Source organism: Phalacrocorax aristotelis, chromosome 2 (genome assembly GCF_949628215.1).
Source record: "Phalacrocorax aristotelis chromosome 2, bGulAri2.1, whole genome shotgun sequence".
NCBI lineage: Eukaryota > Metazoa > Chordata > Aves > Suliformes > Phalacrocoracidae > Phalacrocorax > Phalacrocorax aristotelis.
In genome coordinates this window covers 7,408,659-7,429,558 of record NC_134277.1, presented here as the reverse complement: position 1 = coordinate 7,429,558, position 20,900 = coordinate 7,408,659, and the positions used below count along the sequence as shown (strand labels likewise).

Here is a 20,900-nt window from a genome sequence, read left to right as displayed (position 1 = left end):
TGAACATGAAACATAGGCTCTGTCGTAAAAGATGTATGCTTAACTTCTCATTAGAAAAACATTTAAAGTATGAGTTTGTATCTGATCGGAATTTATTATTATTAATTATTTGTACTGTACCGTTCCTTCAGGATCATGGAAAAGCCATCACATTTAGTTATGCAAATGGATTATACAAGGCAATCTCTTTCCAAAAAGTTGCATGGGTAAGCAGGAAAAGAAACCAGATGCCCAGTGAAATGAAGTGAACGAGTCCAGCTGGTACAGCAGATCGCTGGAATCAGGCACAGGATTAGCTTTTGTTTTGCTGAGCCGATCCCATAAACATTGCAGTTTGCTTCCTTTTCAGGGAAAGCTTGTGAACAGGGCATCTTCATTCAGTCTCAAGAGGCGTGTGTGTATGTGTTTGTGTGCATATGCTTTGCTATCAAGGTGCATACGTTGTGTGTGTAATATATGTATTACACAAACACACATATAAAATACATATGTATTACACACACATGTATACCTGTGTGTGTTTTGTGAATAATTTGCAATTGATTGCAAATGATGAATATGGTTCATAAAATGAGTTGCTGGTCTAATCTACATGATATCACAAAGTACATAGGGTTAATTGTGGTTTTGATGCGTAGTGAGCTGATGTAACTAATCCATGTTAAGCCACTGACAGAAGCTGGGGAATGGATTCCCTGCGGGTTCTGATCTTATTCCATAGCGGAAGAACTTCCTTTGTACCCCAGTCTGTTTAGGTATTACTAATAAAAAGAAATAATTTAATTTTCATATTGTCATACATACACACAAAGCTATGACTTCTGTTTAAATCAATCATTCAGGCTTCTTTAAATTGAGTTACTTGGATCTGCAGACGACTGTATACTTTTAAAATACGCAGCAGGTGGCACTATTGGAGTGGTATGACTATCTTTGCCTTGCTCCTAAAATGTTAGAGGCTCCCATTCGGCGTGTGGGTTGCTGAGGAATATAAGCAGTCGAGCCATTCCCTAGCACTGGTACACATATTTCCTAAGACTACTATAGGTTCTGAAAATATATTGCCATGATTAGGTTTGTGTAAAAACTTGTCTTTCTTTAATTGAACAAACTCCTGTCAAAAACGTCATCTATGAGTGATTTTCGTTTGATTACCCACTGAAGTCTGAAGTGCCATATTTCCCTTAAGTCTGTTCTTCCATCACACAATGGAAGCAATTCTTCATTTCCTCGAGGCAAAAAAATTTGAGAATACTCCATAATCCAAAAGCAATGGCTCTTAGAACTTGAAGTAGATGTTTACTGCCCTTGACCTTGGTTGCAAAATCTCATTTAAAAAGATGGAACTAATTTTATCTCATACTAATTAATTTGTGAGTAGTAAATTAGTTTTTTATTAAAAAAATGTTTGGAGGACCTTATAGGAATAATTGTTGATTTAAAGATAATTAAAAATGCTCATAATGGTTAACTGTCTGAATGTACTTCCTGTAACACTGGATTTTACTGCACACCTGGGACCAGAGATATATATGATTATTCATGTTGTTTATGTGCAGAATTATAGACATGTCCAACACTGTTCATGCAGGTTACAAAGATAGAATACAAATATCCACAGATTTGTAACTGGCACTGAGACAGAAAATCAAAGTTACTGTGACAATGCCCTTTCTCTAGCTTTCTATAGTGTTTTTTTTTTTTTTAATTTAAATGCAGTCTTGAAGTGTTAGAAAGTGACTATTTCATGGTTAGGAAATGTCTGTCATAACAAAAAGAAAGGTGGAAACAGGGTGGCTGCTATTATTTGGATTTCAGACGGTATTCATAGAATCAGTAGTAATTGTTTACACACATATTTCTATTATTTGAAAGCACAATCTTAAAGCATGCCACGGTTAGGGACTGGTGTAAGCAGTTAGAGCACAGGACCTTCTGATGACACAAGATTATTTTTTGGTGCTCCCTGCATGTCCGTGCTAATGGGATGAAGGAGCCTACGATGCAAGTTTTCATCATGATATTGAGAAGTTTCTTCTGATCTAACCTTTCATGTGCTTACAGACATAAAGGGTTCACGTGTGTCAGAGGGAGGGCGGCCCAGCTGTCCTTCAGGTCCCTCTGAAGGTTTGGTGAGCTTGGGTCGTATGTAGTCCACCTTCACATTTCCTTCATAGTATTCTACTTTCCCCTTTTGTCCCTTGGGGGCGTTATGTAAATATAATTAGGTAGTGTGTGTGTATGTAGGTATATATCAATATATCTATATATCAAAAATAAATCAGGTATGGTTTTTGTTAGCTGGTCTGAGAAGGTTGCCTGGTTAGCACAGGCTTGCCAAATTTCTATTCTTGAGATCCCTGAGTTTCCCAGGTGACTGAATCCAGTACCACTGATCCAGTCCTAGTGACTGGGAGGGGTTTTGCAAAACACTGGTGTCCCCAGACTGAGATGGGAGCCATAGGAAGCTCCAAATTGCTCCAGACCCGTAGAGAGCTCTGGGATCTCTGATCCTGTGCTCTGCCTGGGTGGCTGTGAAGGCTTAAATCGAGGATACCAAGTTAGCACTGAGGGTTTCATACCAATTATCCTGTGCTTCACCATTAGTACTCGCATATCTAGCTTTGCACGTGTTGAGAACTTGGTGCTATCCAGTTCCCTTTGCAGAACCATATCCTGTGTTTTATTTTGGGGATGGTAAATGCAGTCGTGCTGAAATCACTGGATTCATCTAAGTCGAGTTGTGCTGGTTGCGAGGAGTTAAATGCAGCAGATGTTCTGTATGTGTTTTTTGTGCCTGGCATAAGCAGCATTCTCTCAATGCTGAGAGAGCCTCAGAAAGACTCTGTTCTGTCTTGAATCTGTTGGTGCTGAGGATTAAGTAACCTTCCTTTGGAGTGCTACTTGCTGTGGAAAATAAACCGAAATGCTGAAAATTGCTCTTCTAGAGGGCCCCCACTCTGTTGGCTGTCTGCATTATTACTCCCTCTGTGTAAACCATCAGCATCCAAAATTTAGGGTCAGGAGTCGTTGTTAATTTTGTGGTTCTGCTGTCCTTGCCCACTGATTACTTGTGAGATTCTCTTTTAGAAGTGACAGTGTGCAGAGGCAAGTCTAAGGAGAAACTGAAGTTATTTACCAGTTAGATTTTAAGCAAATGAACCCTGACATCTTTCCTTACCATTTCCCTTGCTTCCTTCTTAGTTCTCGGGTTTCTTAAGTTAGTGTGACAAACAAGATGGTTAGGTGTACTCTATTTTGACCTCATAAAACTGTCCGTGAGAAGAGGGTGAGGGGGAACTGAATGGCCTTCAATAGTCCTCTTCAGAGGATTTTGGAAATTCATTGAAGCTTCCTTGATCCTACAGATGCCTTAAGTTCCAGTTATTGATAAGCAGGGTTCACATTTCTGGTACTGCTACCTAAGAATCTTTTCCACACCAGCTACTTCTCTGACAGTTTCCTATCCATAAAGTTATGATGGCTAGCGGTCTGGGAGGTGGCTACCACTCGGGAAGGTGAGAGCAGCCTGTTTGTTCTTTCTCCCAACAGACATAACATGCATGTAGGAACTCTGGGAGAGTTTCAGGCAGGGTGTAAAGCAAATTGGATAAGCTATATAAATTTTGTGCCTTGATTTTTCCACCTGTAGACTATGTGATTTTGATTCATTCTTGATTGCAAAATGATTTTTGATCCTTGCAGGATGGTGCTGAAAAGTGCAAGGCTTGGCCCTTATTAGTTTCCACTTCAGGCATTGTTTGAGTAGGAATGAGTTTATCTTTGATTGTTTTTAATCAATAAAATGTACTTATCTGTAAGTGGAGTTTGATAAGAATCAAGTACAGCATGAAAGAACTGGTTAATCTGTTGTTAATGAAAAGTTTTATCTGGATGACAGCATCTTGCTTCTGAGATATTTGCTTTTGAGCATTAGGACATAAACCACTTCAGTATTCATCTTCAAGGAAATCTGCCGAGTGTATAAGTTAACTTTAATAAGCCTTGCAAATGAGTCAAGTTAAGATAGTCCTCCAAAGAGGATGGTTAAGTACTGTTACTATTGTGAGAATGAATATGGACCTGAAATCTGTGCAGGGGAGGAAAGTATCCTAAAAATAATTTGCTATTCAGAAACATCTTTCACTTCACTTCCATGCAGAGATCTCATGAGGAATTTGTACTGCACTTCATAATCACTAGTAGCCTAATTGAGTCAATGAAATCACATCTGTTAAACTAGAGTATGTAAAACCAGATACAGTTCCACAGTGCCTGATTCAGTACCCGCTGAAGTCAACACATGTTCTGTTGAATTGGATAGAAATGATATTGGAGAATTTTCTGTGCATGATTAAATAAAAGCTGCAAATTGACCCATACCTATGAACCTGGCAGTACAATTGAGACTGTGTAGTTGAGACATCATTTAAATTCTTTTCTTGTACCCGTTGCTCATGTGCATGTGTATGCTTTTATATGGAATCCTGTACCAATTCTTCATGAGGGTTCTGTAAAGGGCCTTAATTGTTAATGCAGTACTGCACCTGGGATATTGAATATGCACGTGTCAAGAATTAAATCAACCAATAAATATGTGGAGTAATTACTATACCTAAATAAGCTATGTCTTCAGTCTCCATGTAACACTGTGGTCTGGGCTTCCTCTTGTGGAGCCCATGTCTAGGGCTTTTGCTGGATCTTTACACATACTTTCATCCGTTCACAGTACAGTCAGTAAAATTACAGTGGCCAACAGCCACCGCGATCCATTGCTTTTAAACATCAAGTACTTGTTCTTACAGAGTGAATAATGAGACTCTCTGCAGCATTTGGAGGTATGGACAAACACAATGGCTGCCACAAAATTGTGCAGAAGTAACTTCAACAGATAGGCGCATATTTAGGGAAAGGAAAATATTTTTGGTGTTAAAATGCCATCTCAACAGAAAAGAACGGCAACTTCATCTTTTATTTATGGTACTGTGGTATTTTATATTATCAGTACTTGGTTAAACATTGCTGGTGATTTTGCGATAACGGAGTACCTGTAATGCTAAGTAGAAAGGGAATGACCTTTAGAGCATTGTCATTGTTCTGATACCTTTCCAGTAGGTAGGTCTAGTGCTCAAGCTGAGAGATTTTTTTTCAAGGTGATGTGTTAATGTGTTGTTGTGTTACTTGGGGCTTAACATTGTAAACATCTCCCACCTAATTAGCAGCATTGCACATGACTGTCAGGTTACTTGGCAAATAGGCTGGTGTTTATCTGACCCAGCTTAGTATGTATAATGTTTCTGAGCTAATTAAAGAGCCACAAGATTTCTTATTGGGAAAAGGATAATGGTGCCAGCAGGCATAAGTCTAATACAGTCTGCCACGGTTGTCTTGCATGTGCATAACTGATGTCTGTCTGCAGTGACTCTTACCTGTCCCACTGTGTCTTCTATGCCAACCTATGCTCATGTACAAACGTGAAATACCTGTTCGGGGCTTAGAAATACTTGGCTGCCCTGCTACTGAAAATAAGTAGTTAGATGCCCGAAATCTACTGCTGGAAGCAAAAGGATTGGTAGCTTTGTAGTTGCCCATGGACTTCTGTTACTTCCTGTAACATCTCATGAAATTTTGTAGCCAGTATAAATCGGGATAGCTGGACTACTGTCAATGTAGTAATCCTGATTTATATCAAAGGTCTGGTCTATCTGTTCTCTAGCTTGTTGGCACATCTAAGATGGTGTGATGATAATGAAGCATGCTAGGCTGTCACCGGTTTTGAAGGAGTTCACCTGTGTAAAGCTGAAGAATGCAGTTAAATCTAAGTTTATATCAGGGTGCAGCTGAGATCAGAGGCAGATTTTGATACTTGAAGTGAGAATATAAATTGAAAAATCTGAATGCATTTAAAATAATTTATGTTTTGCAATGAATGTGCAGTTGAAATTAACTTGACAGTGGGGGAAGAAGAAAAAGAGCATTAACTCATATACTAGTTGTAACTTATCAAACAGCCAAGGGCTTAGGAGAGCATGGAAGTATTGCTTCTCCAACAGGTCAGAAACTAGTTAATAGGAAAAGCGGAATAAACTCGCTTTTCCCTTTACCCTGCTCTGGGTGTCTTGAGCGATTAATCTGTGCTCTGCCTCAAGCTGTTAAACTGCAGTGGTGACATTTCAGTTATAAACGGCATTTTGTCCATCCCCTCTGGAAATTCTGCATTTGTAAGTGCTAAAGCATCACTAGTACCTGACTGTAACTTCATTGGTAACTGCACAGCTAAACCTTGTTTGCTTTCAGGAAACATTTTTGGAGGTTGTGGTAGTATCTGCCAGCATAAACTTTAATGCAAAAAACCAGCAGCAATGTACATTTTCTGTACACAAACAACTAAATTTAAGAGAACGCTGCCTTGATGGAGGGATGGGCAACAGAGTGACTGGGTGAGGCAACGACTCTCCAAACTTCCCTGTTTTCACTCTTCCCTGTTTTTCTAGAGAAAGTAGCAACGTTAACATTCCCATTGTCCTTGAGTGGATTCTCCTACCCTTTTGTCTTGCACCTTTGTTCCTAATTTAAGGAGATCTGATAACACCGGGGTAGTTATTCCAGCCCCAACTTTTCTGTGCTACATAAAGCAAAGTATTTCTTGCTGTTCAGGACTATTCTTCCAATCTCATTGCAGAAGAATATAATTGATTCTTACATCCTCTTTAGATTTATTTACTTACAAACTGTTGTTTCCTTTCTACTAACCCATTCCTCCTTTAAAAATTTTTTAAAAATCCACTAATGTCTCTTTTGCTGAAATCATTTATCATTCTTATGGCTTTCTTCAGAACTGACTTCAGTTCTCTTCATTTTTGCGAGTAGTTCTATTTTGAAAATTGCAGCATTTCAAGCCTCAGCCTCCGTATCTGTAACTTGTTTACAGGGAATGCGCTGCAAATCCAAGGGCAGAGCGAGCCTCCCCTCCCTGGCTTACCAGCCAAGGTCTGCATCCATGAAAAAACAGCCTCTAGGTGCTATTTGATCCTTTGTTGTCTGGCAAGAGTCACACTAAGGAAACAGTTCTTGGTAACATTTTAAAAACTTTATTTGCTTTCACAGCTGCTTCTTGGTGAAGTGAGACCTTTGTTCAGGACAGGTCCATCCAGCAAGAGCTCCTTAGGGGCAGGGAAATTCCACCACTGCCTGGTGGCCATCTGATTTAAAGACGACAAACCACAAACTGGGTGACAATACCTTTATTTTTAAATGGACTGGTTCTTCCACTTACTTCATGGGGATGTTTCCTGGCTGCAGACTATTCAGATAAATTTGCAGGATTAGACTCCAAAATGCAGGCCAATGACATGATGCATTTGAAAGCATTCCTACACTGTAAATATTTTTCAGACAACTTTAATTTCAATTCTGTCTTACTTAAAGATTTTGTGATCACACTTCTCATACAGGTACTCTCAATACAGGATATTCAAAGGTGATATGATTTGTTTAAAAGTAAGTATATTAGAATGTAGGTAGAGAATCTTCAGGATTAATGTTTTAAAGGTTTTTCTTTGCAATAATAACTAGAAATATTAAAAATTATAAACCTATGGGAGTTAGGGCTTTGAGAAATCACTGGGAATATTTAAAACGTATTTAGAATGTTTGGTATATGACAAAATTTAGTAATATTTTATAGCTGAAAGGGCATTTCAAATTAAGTATTTGTACTGTTAAGACAGATTAAGACCCTGGGCATGCAAAACCTATTTGCCTTCATTAAGGCTCTGCTGAGATACCGCCTTGATTGCGGAATGAAAGCATTTTAGATGAGCCTTCTTTTGATTAAGCAATTCCACTTAGCTTGTCACATGCTATGGCAGGTAACGCAAAAACTAGAAACCTCCCCAAACCCTCCCAAGTAATAAAAAAAGAGCAAACCTCAAAACAAAACTCCAGCCAAAGTAACAATTCTGCATTTTTGTATGGAATACCGCAGAGGCGTGTTTGTGCGAACCAGATACCGCAAGGGGACTGGAACGTATTAACGGAATATGAAAGTTTTGCGAATCCCTTTGGGCTGCGGTTCGAATTCGGCTCTTTCTTGTTGCGCTTCCGTGTGCAGGGCGGTCGCTGCCCGGCTGCCACAGCGCCCCTCGCCGCCTCGCCCGGGGGGTGCCGCGCTGCAGCGCGTCCCTGCGGCCGTCACCAGCTGCCGCGGCGGCCGGGCCCGCCCAAGCCCCCAGCGCAGCCCTTCCCCGCTCCGCAGCTCCCGCCCAAGCCCCCAGCGCAGCCCTTCCCCGCTCCGCAGCTCCCGCCCAAGCCCCCAGCGCAGCCCTTCCCCGCTCCCGCCCAAGCCCCCAGCGCAGCCCTTCCCCGCTCCGCAGCTCCCGCCCAAGCCCCCAGCGCAGCCCTTCCCCGCTCCGCAGCTCCCGCCCAAGCCCCCAGCGCAGCCCTTCCCCGCTCCGCAGCTCCCGCGCAAGTCCCCAGCGCAGCCCCTCCTCGCTCCCCAGCTCTCGCCCAAGCCTCCAGCGCGGACCCCCCAGCCCCTCCCCGCTCCCCAGCTCTCGCACAAGCCCCTCCGTGTGAGGGGTGGGGGTGCGTGTGCGTGTGTGTGTATCACTCCCGCTCGCCCGGCCCCGTGTGCGCTCAGCACTCGTTACCTCCGGTACTCCCGCTCGCGGGGCCGGACTGGCGGCTCCTTCCCGGGGAGGCCGGGCCTGCAAAGCCGCCCCCGCCCCGGCCCCGGCCCCGGCCCCGGCGGCGGGGCGAGGGTGAGGGCCGGCCGGGCGGGCACGGGCGCGCCATGGCCGCTCCCTGCTACCTGGGCTGGGATTTCAGCACGCAGCAGGTACCCGGGCCGCCTCCCCACGCCCCGTCCCTCCTCTCCCCTCCCGCGGCGGGGCCGGCGGGGCAGCTTTGGGGCCTGCCCGGGGCTCGCCTGGCGCCGCCGGCGGCTCCGGGGAGCTGCCGGAGGCAAGGCCCGCCATCGCGGCCCCCTGCCCCACAGCACGGAAGGGACCAGGCCTTCCTCCTCCCCAGCAGCTTTCCTCGCCTCTTTTCCTCCACCCAGCGCCGGCTTTGCTTTGCAGGGCTTCCTCGCTTACAGCAGGGCCAGGCTGGGCGCTGCAGGGTGCCAGCAGCCTGCCACAGCTATTGCAAAATAATTCCCAGTGCTTCAGGTGTTTTAAGGCTTCGGTGGGCCACAGTGACTGTGTGTGTCTGCTATTCACATGCCTCCTTACCTTCGCCTTCATAAGTGTGTCCTTTGTCCCTTTCTCTTTGTCCTGTCTCTTGCCTGGAGCTGTAGGATTCATGTACTATCCTGCTTCCCCATCCAGGTAGGGATGCATTTAATCCTGAAAGGTGTGCTGTGGCCCTTCTCTACATGCAGACTGCATGGAAACCCCTCTGCCTGCAGCATCGGGCAGGCTGGGAGCTGGGATTTGCACCTGAGTCCAGCTTATGTAGTGTCCTCGTGTCAGTCAAGATTAGTAGGATTGTGAACCTGGGTGCCCAGGTTGCTTCTTGAAATTTTGATTTGTCAGCATACCAGACATTGCCACGGTGCGAATAGAAATGCTGCCCAAGTTGTGCGTGAGCCTGAATATGTTTAACCAATAGGCATATGAGCATAAATGCCTTCATTATGGTTGTGCTGAAGTTTGGGAGGTTGGAAAGACACATCCAGGTTACCCAAATGAGGTTGATAAAGGGTTTTTCTGAGGGGCCATGCTGCAAGCAGAAAGCCAATTAAGCTGCAGTGGGTCAGAGTCAATTTTAAGCTAGCGCAGGGCACCAGGTTTGGTAATGAGTTGTGCCAATGCATAAATTGTGGCCCTGCATCAGTACAGCTAAAATTGATGTAAGCCACTCCTAAATGGGGATGGCCTTGTGATTTGAATACAACTCTTTGAGATGACTTAGTCTTTGTAGGTTTTTTTTTTTTGTCCTTTCAGCAGCAGATTACACACTCCCTTGTTGAAATATGTGCAGAAAGTGAGCTCCCTTCTCACTTTTCTTTTAGGCTGTTCATGTTTTTCTTATGTACTAGGTGAACTTGAGTGAAGATAGAGGAGGAAAGTTTGTGATACTCTTCCAATTTGTGCTTACAAGAAAGCTCAGCTTTATGGAGTTACCCGTCTGGGGTGTTGCCTTCCATATGTTGCGGGAGCTCAGAATAGGTTGGCATAATGCCCTCTGAACTTTGCCAGACTTACCATCTGGGGAGCAGGGAAGGCCCTCAAGGAATCCTAAGTGTCTGTTAGGGCCCTTGGTAAGATGGGGCAAAAAAGGAGAGGTATGGAAAAAAAAGGTCATATGGTACCTGTAATGTAAGATACTGTATTCTTGGGAGAAATTTGAAAAATTGGCTACCATGGTGGAAGATACAATCCTGGACGCTTGTTTGCTGTTCTTTAGCATATGCCTGCATCTCAATCTTGTGCGATTAAGGAGACAGAAAATGGGGGGGGAAATAGAAGCAAAGAAATGTACATGTTGCTGAATAGGTGGCAGGCTGGAAATTCACACAATAACTTGTTTTGTGTAAAATTCTGGCCATACTTTCAATGAGCTGTATGGATTGAGGTGATCTTCTTTCCCATTTCATCTGTGAGAACTGAATTATAATAAATGAGTTATTGGTGCTATTTAATTATTGTTAGTTTCTGTTAACATCCTGTTTTATATTCTCTAGCTGAAAGTCATTGCTATTGACGAACAACTGAGAGTCATTTATGAGGATAATGTTCATTTTGATAAAGACCTTCCGGAATTTAAGTAAGACTTCTTATATTTTACTTGGATACTGTAATTTAGAACTTTGGGGATCGGGGCAGGGGGGCTGTTGCCGTATTATTTCTCATTGATATGTGTGGAGCCATGGAAAAAGTTCATGCTATGTTCATGTTTCATGCTTGGCAAGGGTGCTGTATACTCTTGCCTTCCTTGGTAGGTAAATATGGCAAGAACTCCCAAAAGGAAATAAGTAAAAAAAATCTACCCTAAAATATTACCAATAAATCAACCAATTTTTTTTTCTTTTGAGACTTCAGACTTGTGGACATGACTGTTTCTTTTTGGGACACAGAAGTAAGCACCACCTTTGTGTCAGGGTGGGGTGCTATGATAACAGCAAGTAAATTACATGAGGGAACTTGTAAAAGGCATTTGGAGACAAGTTCAGTGGTTCCAAACCTCACAATAGGATGTAGGATGGCAGTATGTGTTTACTTCAGTTAATAGACTAGAATTTACAAGTGTCATCCTTCGCGGTCACAAGATTCAGTGAAGTACGTTTATTTACTTGGTGGTTTAACAGCAAAAATTGAATTTCATCTTCTAGATTCAAGCCACTAATGGTAACAGTCAGGAAACTTAGAAATAACTATGAATTACATGGAACCAGTGAGCAGTATCAGCATTGGAGTCTTTCACAGATCTTCAGGATCCGAGCCTTTCCTTGCAAATTATTTCCTTTGCAGTTGGGTCAAGCATCTCTTATGTCACCTCCTAGGAGCTGGCATTCACTTTTTCAGGTTTCAGACACTGATCATATCCTTGCTCTTAACACAAAAGCATTGTACTCTCTCTTTGGTTATTAATAAACTTGAAGAATTTTGCTTTATGGGGAAAAAATTGCTGAATTTACCAAGAGAAAATACCATTTTTCTGTAGGACTCAAGGTGGAGTCTATATTCACAGTGACAGACTGACAGTCACTTCTCCCGTGCTGATGTGGGTCAAGGTATGAACAAGCTTTATATAGTTCGACTTCTTCCTTACTGTTATTGAAATGGAAATATATTCCAAACAATAGGGAAACTCATCATTCAAATCAACATAGTCTTTTGCCTTGTATTCTGGTTCTTTTAAGTGGTATTGTGTCTTTTGTGTGCAAATATTAATGTTATTGACAAAGGTAGTGGAAGTTGCTAACATTTTGAGGGGGGGTTTTGTTTCTTCACTCTCTACTATTATAGCATGTATGTGGATTAATTCTTTCCTGACTTTCCCTCATTTGTAAAAAGACTATTCTTTTTTTCCTCATCTTCTTGTTTCATATGCAAAAGGGGCAGCTGTTGCTTTGCCTAGCTTAAATCTGTGGTTTTGTGTCATCCAGGTTTTCAATCTTTTTTAGAATAAGCTTTGATAATCAAATGATGTCTCAAATGTTAAGTGGTTAAAGAGCAATTTATTCAGTGATTCCCAGTCACTTTGACTGGTATTTATTTTGGAATACAACATTCTTTTCTGTTTTAAAGACGGCCTTCCTTGCTTCACTGCAACACTTGCTCACACACGGTACTATGTACATGTGTCTTACTAGTGTCATTTGTATAGTTAAGATATTTGAAAGGTCACAGAAGCCCCAGCTGGTGATCCACAGTAGCTGACAAAAGTTTGGTAAATTTGCTTGCAGTTGGTGTTTTGAACGATAACAAACAGGAATATTTGCAATTAATCAATTAATGATGTGATAATACAGGTATGTGATGCTTTTTGGGAAATTTTGAAGTCTTTCATTGGTCCATAGGTCAAGATAGTCTGAGAAGTGCTGAACTGAATGACACTGTGTAAAGATAGGGTAATTTTTGGTTTTAAACCTCAGGAAGATATGGCAAGAACAAAATTAACCTAGGTGCTTCAAGTGCTAAAATTCACTTGAATTAGCCTTACATTAAAGAGACCCTAAGTCTTCAGCTGACACTGAGGGCAGTGGTATTGAGGGTACCTAACATCTTGTAGGATGGGATGCAGGGTGCACCCCATTAAGATTTCATAGATTTCCACAAGTAAGAACAGAAAAAGATAATCTGCTTTGTGTCTGGCACTCCTAAAAGAGGCTTTTTGATGAATTGGAATTCTTTAACTCTTGCCTCTTATTTAGGTTTCAAAGAATGGATCTTTGTGATTCAGCTTATTTAAGGATCTTTTTTATTTTCCTCTGTGTGATTCAACTTTTCTTTTATGGACTCTTACTTAGTAAATTAATTTATGCAGCTTCTTGAGAAGTCCATAGTCATTAGCTAATTCTTCATTATCTGCCAATGAACTCTTATCAGTGATGACATGAATTTACTGTTTAATTCCAGAGATTGTGAGTATGCATAATTTGATAGCTCGTTACAGTCATTCTTGATTCTGTTTGTTCTTGTAGGCTCTGGATATGATTTTGGAAAAGATGAAGTCTTTGGGCTTTAACTTCTCTCAAGTCAGAGCTCTGTCTGGTGCTGGCCAGGTTAGTTTATAAAGAAAAAAAATCAGTCTTACTATATTTCTTCTATAAACTGTAAGGTATAGTGATAAGTTTCATTTAAATAATTGTATTGCAGAATACCATAACGACATCAAGACCAAAGCTTCTATATAAGTATCCATTAAAAGACACATTCCACAGGGGAGCTTAAAATCTGAAGCACACAAAGCAATCGTTAGAAGGTGGTGGGAGTGGAGGATGAGATTTACGATGCAGTCGTTTAGATCAGTATAATGCAGAACTTGTTGGTTTCCTGTTGTTTAAATTCTTTGTACATATAGATTCTGAAATGACTGGGGTCATTTTGAATTTCAGCTTATCCAGGTGCTTATGGAAATGGGACAGAAAAATAGTGAGACGTGCAGTTTGCTCAAGGCATAGTGGCATCCTGTTGAACACATTTTTTGTTGGCTAGGGTAGAGATCTGTCTAGGAACAACAAAAACCAAATGATGATAGTCTTTGATGCAGAAATGACAAAGATGCTGCCATGATTTAGCCTGTAGTGCAGAATGCATTTTTTTCTGAGATCTATAAAACCCATCCTGACATTCAGTCAGTTAGGCAGTCTGCTAGTACTCTGGTGAAACAAGGAAGTCTCTTATAACTTTCACAGATGATATTCAGGGTGAGGACGGCACCAAAGCGATAGCTAATTCTGACACATGAGGTTTAGGTTATTCATCTTGATGTATCTGGGACTAATTAATCAAAACTCTTGCTTTGATCTCCATGTTTCATTGGTTTCAGTTGAAAGTCTGAGCAAAGTGTCTGAAAATTATAGCCAGTATCAAGGCTCTGTTATGAATTCTTCAGTGAAAGAGAAGTTAGGGACTGCCAAGTAAAAAAATGAAAAAAGGAAGTGCATTTCCAAATTGCATTTCCTTTATTTTACCCATCCTCCAACGAGCTGGTGCTATAATCAAATTTTTTCAGGTAGAACAGATTTCGTTTCGTTGCCCCTTCCAACCCACACTGTCTCTCCTTTTCCTCTTTGAAGAACCTTGTCTTTATGCTGCAGATCACTGCAGAGGTGCACTGATGTGCCAGTGTTTGTCCCAAAGAAGGGACAAACTTGGTCTCGATTGTCTGCAGAAATGGCAGAGAGATGTGAAATACGATCTGGATGGCACTGTGGTCAAGTACTCTGTGCCCAGGGGGTTCTGTGTGCACTTGGTGTCATTGGAACTATTAGTGGGTCACTGGATGGTGCTCTGCAGTTTGCCTAGGGTGTCCTGCAGGTGCATAACTAGGGGTGCCTGGCTTGAGGAAGCCACCTGAGAGATGGAGCTTAAATAACCTTCTCAATATTATGCAGTCTGTTAGTGGTGACTGGGGCAGGCATGTAACTGAAGAATCTGGGGCTAAGCTGAAATAGCACAGAACTAACAGTGGAGCCCTGGCTACAGCTCAAAGAGCACTCAGAGAAGTATCTAATGCCATTAGCAGTATAATAATAGTTCCCACTAGAAGTTGCTATAGTTCAAAATCATCACTGTCTCTTGACTCCTACATTTTCTGGGTTAATATATGCTGTGCTCAATCTTAGAGTCTTTAATGAGGCACTTGATTTGAAAAGGTGCATTTTTTGGTCCTAATTTGGAGAGAATTGCCTGCCCCTGAGAGTTTGAAATTCAGATCAGGATATGAACTTCATGGCTTGGGAGGGCGTCTCCAACTTCTGTTTCTGTACTTTCTACAGCAACATGGGAGTGTGTACTGGAAAAAAGGAAGCATCCAAATTTTAAAGAATGCATCACCTGAACTGCCTTTACATGAATCACTAAAGGTAATGTGCATAAAAGACCTCTGAAGGGAGAGATGCACTGTCCTTTTTCTGATCCTTACATCGTGCTTTTCTCCTTGCAAACCCTTCCTCTTGTTTGGCTGAGTTGCATGCTCCTGCAGCATAAGGTGAAATGTGCTGGTTATTCCTTCAGCTCCAGGGCTTTTGATGTCTCCTTTTTTCCAGAGTGACAGTATCTACAGCTTTAAAAGCTTACAGGTGCCAGTGGGCATCAGAGTGGACTTTGCATCAGAGTAACAGCCTGTTCTTTTATGAAACGTAGTATATTTTTCAGTTTTCATTTATATGTATTAACAAAAAATTGTGGTGAAAAATGCTATCGTACCTGAGTTTTCTTGCAGTGCTTGCAATTTCATTAGAAAATACAAAAAAATTTGAAATATTAAGTATGTTAATATTTAAAAAAAAGACCAGTTTAGTTATTTCTGAAAGGATGGAAATGTAATGCTGTGCCCACACTAACTCCTAACAAGTACGTTGTTGAACCTTGACATTTTGCGTGTGTGTGTGTCGTTGGTAAGTTTTGAACATACACTTGACAAACTTTTATTTAAAAATAAAAGTAGGGAGGAATCAGCTTTCCTCTTGAAGACCCTTACCTTCTTTACTTCAAGATCAGAAAGGACAGTTGTTTATTGAGAGACAGACATTTGTGTAACTGATCTGTTAAATGATTAATTTTGGAAATACCTCATCTGTGCAGAACTCATGGAAATGGAGTTAAAATGCTCTCTGGTGATGTACTAAGCCCCAGTTGCGTTTCCAAATGGTTATGCTTGTCATTAAAGACAAATCTGTTAATAGAGCTGTGGAAAGAGAATCTAATTGTTTAGAGGGGAGTTCTAAAAGGTGGGGCTAAAATTGCATAAAAGGGCCCCGGGGCTTTGGCTACCACAGAAGAGTACTGAGACATCATGCTGCAGGGTACGTGAAGTGCACATTGTGCTCCAGTTTATGTCACGTAACAGCAGAAAAAGCCTGTTGCTTCCCTCTGGTGTGACGTTGGGGTTAAACCTTTCACCACTGACCAACATGCTGCCCAATATGCATTTTCCTGTAGTTATTGGGGGGAGACCAGAAGGTACATCAGAGAACTGAACTGTGAGCTGATACGTAGGTCTGCTGTATCGCTATTACTCTAGCAGGCACTTCTTAAAGATCAGACTTACTAATAAAGGATGTTGTTCATTGCAGGCTTGTTTTTCTGTCAGTAACAGTCCCGTCTGGATGGATTCTAGCACAGCTTCCCAGTGCAGCGCTCTGGAGAGAGCTGTGGGGGGAGCACAGCACCTAGCGAGTATCACTGGTTCTCGAGCCTATGAGGTAAGGAATGGATGGGAAGAAAGTCCTCAGCAGAATCTTGTGACAGAAACAATTCTGCCATTAAAGTGGTACTATAGCAGCAATGATCAGCCATTAACTATGAAAGACAGTTTTTGAAGAAACTCCAGTGATAACTGCTTTGCAGTAGTCTCACAAAGGAAGATGTGGAAATTTTAAAGTGAAATTAGGCAGACGCTGGAAATTTGCTGCAGGAAGCAGCTGGGGTGAGCTGTTGGTGTTTGGCCAGTGGTCCCAAATTAGTGTTTGGTGGCTACCTGTATAGTCTCAGGGCCTGGATCTCCCCTGGGAGCTCCTGTGCCACCACACTTCCATTGGGATGGCAATCCAGTTTGCGTTACAGGTTTACTTGGGATTATGGCCCCCGTTTGTGGATCGCTGCTCTAGGTTACTTCTGCAATTAAAAGATTGCCCTTGTAATGTTCCTTGAAGGCTAACAAGCAGCTGTTGACCTAAGAGAAGTGAGTTTTAGAAGTTTGGGATGTTATCAGAGAGTACTCTGTCCCTCATCTCTTCCTGGCTCTTCCCTCTCTCCTAACTGTGACAGTGAGTTATGGAGTGGGAGTGCGGCTGCCCTCCAGGCATCTCAGCACCTGGCTACCCTTACTGCTTGTTCAGCAGAATAAGGCTCTAACCTCCCAAACTGCTGATTCTGTTTTGGAATCGCCATGCAAGGTTTATGGCCAGTGTTGAATTCAGACTTTGCATATCACTAACATTGTAGTTTTAACTTGCTAAAGTTAAGGTTTCAGTGTTAGGAGTTTCCTCTTATTTGATATAATACATAGATGAAAAATAATTATTCTTACAACTATTATTAGCCTGTGCTGGAATGGCTTGAGTAGGAAATTTCCTGCTTTGCTCCCAGTTCACCTGCCTCAGAGATGCATAGGTTGGGTAGCCTGAACTTTTTCAAGGATTTGAAGGCAGCATTTGAATTGTCCTGTTTCCTGTGCACAGAATAAGTGTGATTCGTTCCACTGAACTGTCATTTCTGAAATGTAAATTATGGATAGTAATGCCTTTTCACATGCTTTTTTTTTTAAAAGGTGAGCAAGATTCCCATAATGAGACTATGCGTTATAGCCTGTTTAGTGCAGATTGCCTGCTGTGTGCTGACTTCCATCACGCATCAGGCAAATTAAATATCCAAAGTGCAATGTACTGAACTCATTACACAGAGTTAATGATTATTGACTCCATTTAAGGTTTGTGTTTCTAAGCATTTGCATTTCTTTCTTAGCGTTTTACAGGAAACCAGATAGCAAAGATTTACAGCCAGAATCCTGAGGTCTACATGCAAACTGAGGTTGGCTCAACTTCAATACACTTATTGGAAAACACGGTTGAAAATCTTTTAAAATCAATTTTGGGGGGATGTCAGACTTTTTTTGCTAAAGAGTATTTTGATTCTTGTGTTGGTTTTAAGGTTAAAATTATAACTTTCATTATTTTATTTTTGCTTTTGTTAAATTACTAGTCATTGGGCAGATAAAAACCAGGCATCAGTTCTGTCTTGAACATTACATTTAACAGAGCGGGCTCCATTGCATCTCACCTTTGTGGAAGAAGTTTTAAAAAATAGACTTTCATTTGGGTGGTAATAAATTGTATGTAGAGCAGTTCAAACGCAAGTGGGTAATTAAGCACACAGTTGGAATGTTCACACATAGAACTGGCCGTCTGCGTGCAGAAATGTGATTGCTCTGCTGTACAGAGCCGGCACCCACGTGGATGTGTGCGGGAAAAAGCCTACAATCGATTCTAGACTTTTTTTCATAGTTTTTCCCTTGCGGAGCTTCTTTGATTCGATTATTACAAATGAAATGCATTGTGTAGTTGGTTTCCTTCTGATTTTTAATTTTCAGAAATCAGCTTTCAATTCCATTATTGTTTCAGCTTATTGAGTCTGCATCTAGCTGTGATGTGAAATGCTGTGGTTTGAAGCAGGGTGAAAACTCCACGCAAACAGGATGTGAATGAGACAAGGGTCCCTGCCCTGTGATTAGAATATGCCAAACATCCAGACCAGTGAAGTCAGGCTGCTCGTGTTTCTGTTTTACTGCAGTTCTTGATCGTATTAATCATAATTTTTTGTGGCTTTTAAAATTGGACCGCTTGGGGACTTCATGGGGAAGTGAGTTGCAAAGTTGACTCTGTATTTGGTGGGACAGTGGTTTTTTTTTTTCCTTTTTTTTCTTTCTAAGTACATGTTCTATTGCTAGTCAGTGACGGGGTGAAACAGAACACTAATACAGACCAATCATAAGCTTGAGGCTAAATTTGGAGGAAAATGCATTAGTGGAGGGGAATTGGGTCTGTGGAACTGAGAACTGGTCAGACCAAGCTTGGACTTTGAGGACTGGTTGCATCAGTGGCACCTTTTAGCAATAAAGGGTATGCAAAATATGTTCAAGCACAAAATGTCTCTATGTCAGAGTTGCTCTTGGGAGCACTCGGGAAGTACGTAGCAGCTTGGCAGTCTCAGTGGCGTGGAAGGTGGATATTTCTCCTTCTGTAGGTCAGCTTGCTAAACTGGCTGATTCACAGTTTAACTTCATCCTTTTCCTTCCATTTCAGGCAGCTAGTGCCCGTTGGGGCACCGCAGAAGGTAGGCCTTCATTGTCTGAGCACAATGTGATATATTCTTGGGGAGAGATGCATGAAGAGCAAGTGCATCATTAAGTTTCCTGGCCCTTACAACCACCTTGTGGAGCCCTGGTTATAGTCCGTCTTTGAATGCTGTGTGAAGCAGTGGTTTTGTGATCTTTAATAAGAAACCTGTCCCTGCTGCCTCACTCTGCCAATAGAGATTTAGTTATTGGGTGACATTTATATTTCTTCTGAATTAGTCAGAGCACACAATAAGGAATTTGTGAGCTTTTATGCCAGCTTCTTGGGATCAGATGATACCTGATCCTGCAGAAAGCTTGGTGGTAGCAGGTTAACCTGGTAGTCCGTATAGCAGATTTGAAGTGGAAGCAAGTTTGTGTTGGATCAGTGCATTGTGTATTGTGGCCAGGGCATTTCTGGGCCGCTGTTAGAAGCCCTACAGCTGGATTTAATGCATTGATGGAGCATACCCTGAGACGGAGCTGTGGGTAGTGGTTCGGTTCAAAGCTGATTATTACCAGCTCGTGGGTGTAATTCCTGGGAGGTCTGGGGTCTCAGCTGGGAGGAAGGTAAGAGTTCACGTAAAGGTGCCAGTAGAGCCTTACCAGAGCTGCTAAAAAGCTTGCAGACTTGTGCTCTGGGTTGCCCAGTGCATGGTTTCTGGGCAGTTCCCCTGTTGTCAACAGGAAGGGGGAGTTGTGTTTTGATTTTTTTTCTTAGTAAGTGCATTTCCTTGAAATGAGGTTCTGTGATACACCGAAGTTGTGAATTAATTCATGATAACAGAGGGTATGCTAATATACTGGGAGTATTTTGCATGTTTAGAATGCAAAGCTATTAACAGCTTTTATCATGGGGTTACTTTTAGATTGATATCTCCAGTGTTACTTAGGCAGCAAGATAGAACTGAATAATCCTTCTAGGCGTATTTTTGTGTGCTTTCTGTGCCTAACGCTAAGCATCTATTAACATTTGCTGCTTCCAGTTATTTAATTATTTACTTTCTTTGAAGTGAATACTGATGGGACTCACTATCTCACACTTTTTCTTTCAGCGAATCTCTTTGGTTAGTAGTTTTGCAGCTTCCCTTTTCCTAGGAGCTTATGCACCCATCGATTACAGTGATGGTAAGTGTGTGAGCTTTTCTTGGAGCAACAATTCAACATGGAAATTTTCCTTTCCATCCCCACCTTATATAAAAGGGGGACGAGGTTTCTGCTATTTATTTTCAGTTTTTAATGACAAGTGTATTAGATTTTAAGCTAAGTTATTCCTTTCAGTTTGTTGCTACTCTTGATAGTGCTGTCAGCTGTGCTTATTTATCTCAATCATACTATGATTCCCATCTCTACAAAATGGATCCGCAGCAAATTCTTTTAAATGAAATTTTACCTTTTTTTCATTACTTTATGATGTGTAAAGGAATGTGGAAATATCTGTTTAAAAGTGTGAAAAAGTTGTGGATTTTTAAGCCAGACTTCATAGTTCTGGTATTTGTTCTTTAGTTTTGCTGGTTTAGCTCTGAGTTGCACAGGATGTGAACAAGATGTTATTGTGATTTTTTTTTCCCCCCACCTAAACAGAATGTGGGTTTTGCAACAGAAATATCTTTTCAAAATGAACCGGAGAGAGAAAAAAAGCATAAACCAAGCAAAAAAAAATCCTAAACTGAGTTAAAAAAAAGAAATTTAACCTTCCATATCTCTCTATTCATCATAACAAAGACAAAAAAGTGACAAGGCTAGTGTCTCTCTTTTCTGTTGTGTGTTATCTCAGTTATCCAGCTTTTAAATGGCAATTTAAAATGGCAATTACAAAGGAAACCATTTTCCTGGGAGCTGTGCTGTTATTTCTAAATAGCATTTTTGATTCCTGCTCTGAAACTAAGAGA

General features: G+C 41.5%; 1 protein-coding gene across 2 annotated transcripts in view; it reads left to right on the top strand.

The window, feature by feature from the left end:
* XYLB (xylulokinase) overlaps nt 1–20,900 on the top strand; it is a 106,158-nt gene that overhangs the window by 12,664 nt on the left and 72,594 nt on the right. The window contains exons 1-8 of one of the 2 annotated variants that reach the window (XM_075082270.1): nt 8,743–8,839; nt 10,688–10,770; nt 11,668–11,737; nt 13,151–13,231; nt 14,951–15,037; nt 16,250–16,378; nt 17,640–17,705; nt 20,064–20,136. In XM_075082270.1, the coding sequence (XP_074938371.1) occupies nt 8,795–8,839; nt 10,688–10,770; nt 11,668–11,737; nt 13,151–13,231; nt 14,951–15,037; nt 16,250–16,378; nt 17,640–17,705; nt 20,064–20,136 (634 nt within the window). In that variant the 5' untranslated portion in view covers nt 8,743–8,794. Of the gene's footprint in view, nt 1–8,742; nt 8,840–10,687; nt 10,771–11,667; nt 11,738–13,150; nt 13,232–14,950; nt 15,038–16,249; nt 16,379–17,639; nt 17,706–20,063; nt 20,137–20,900 lie in introns of those variants that run through there. The other variant, XM_075082271.1, reaches the window with a different exon arrangement.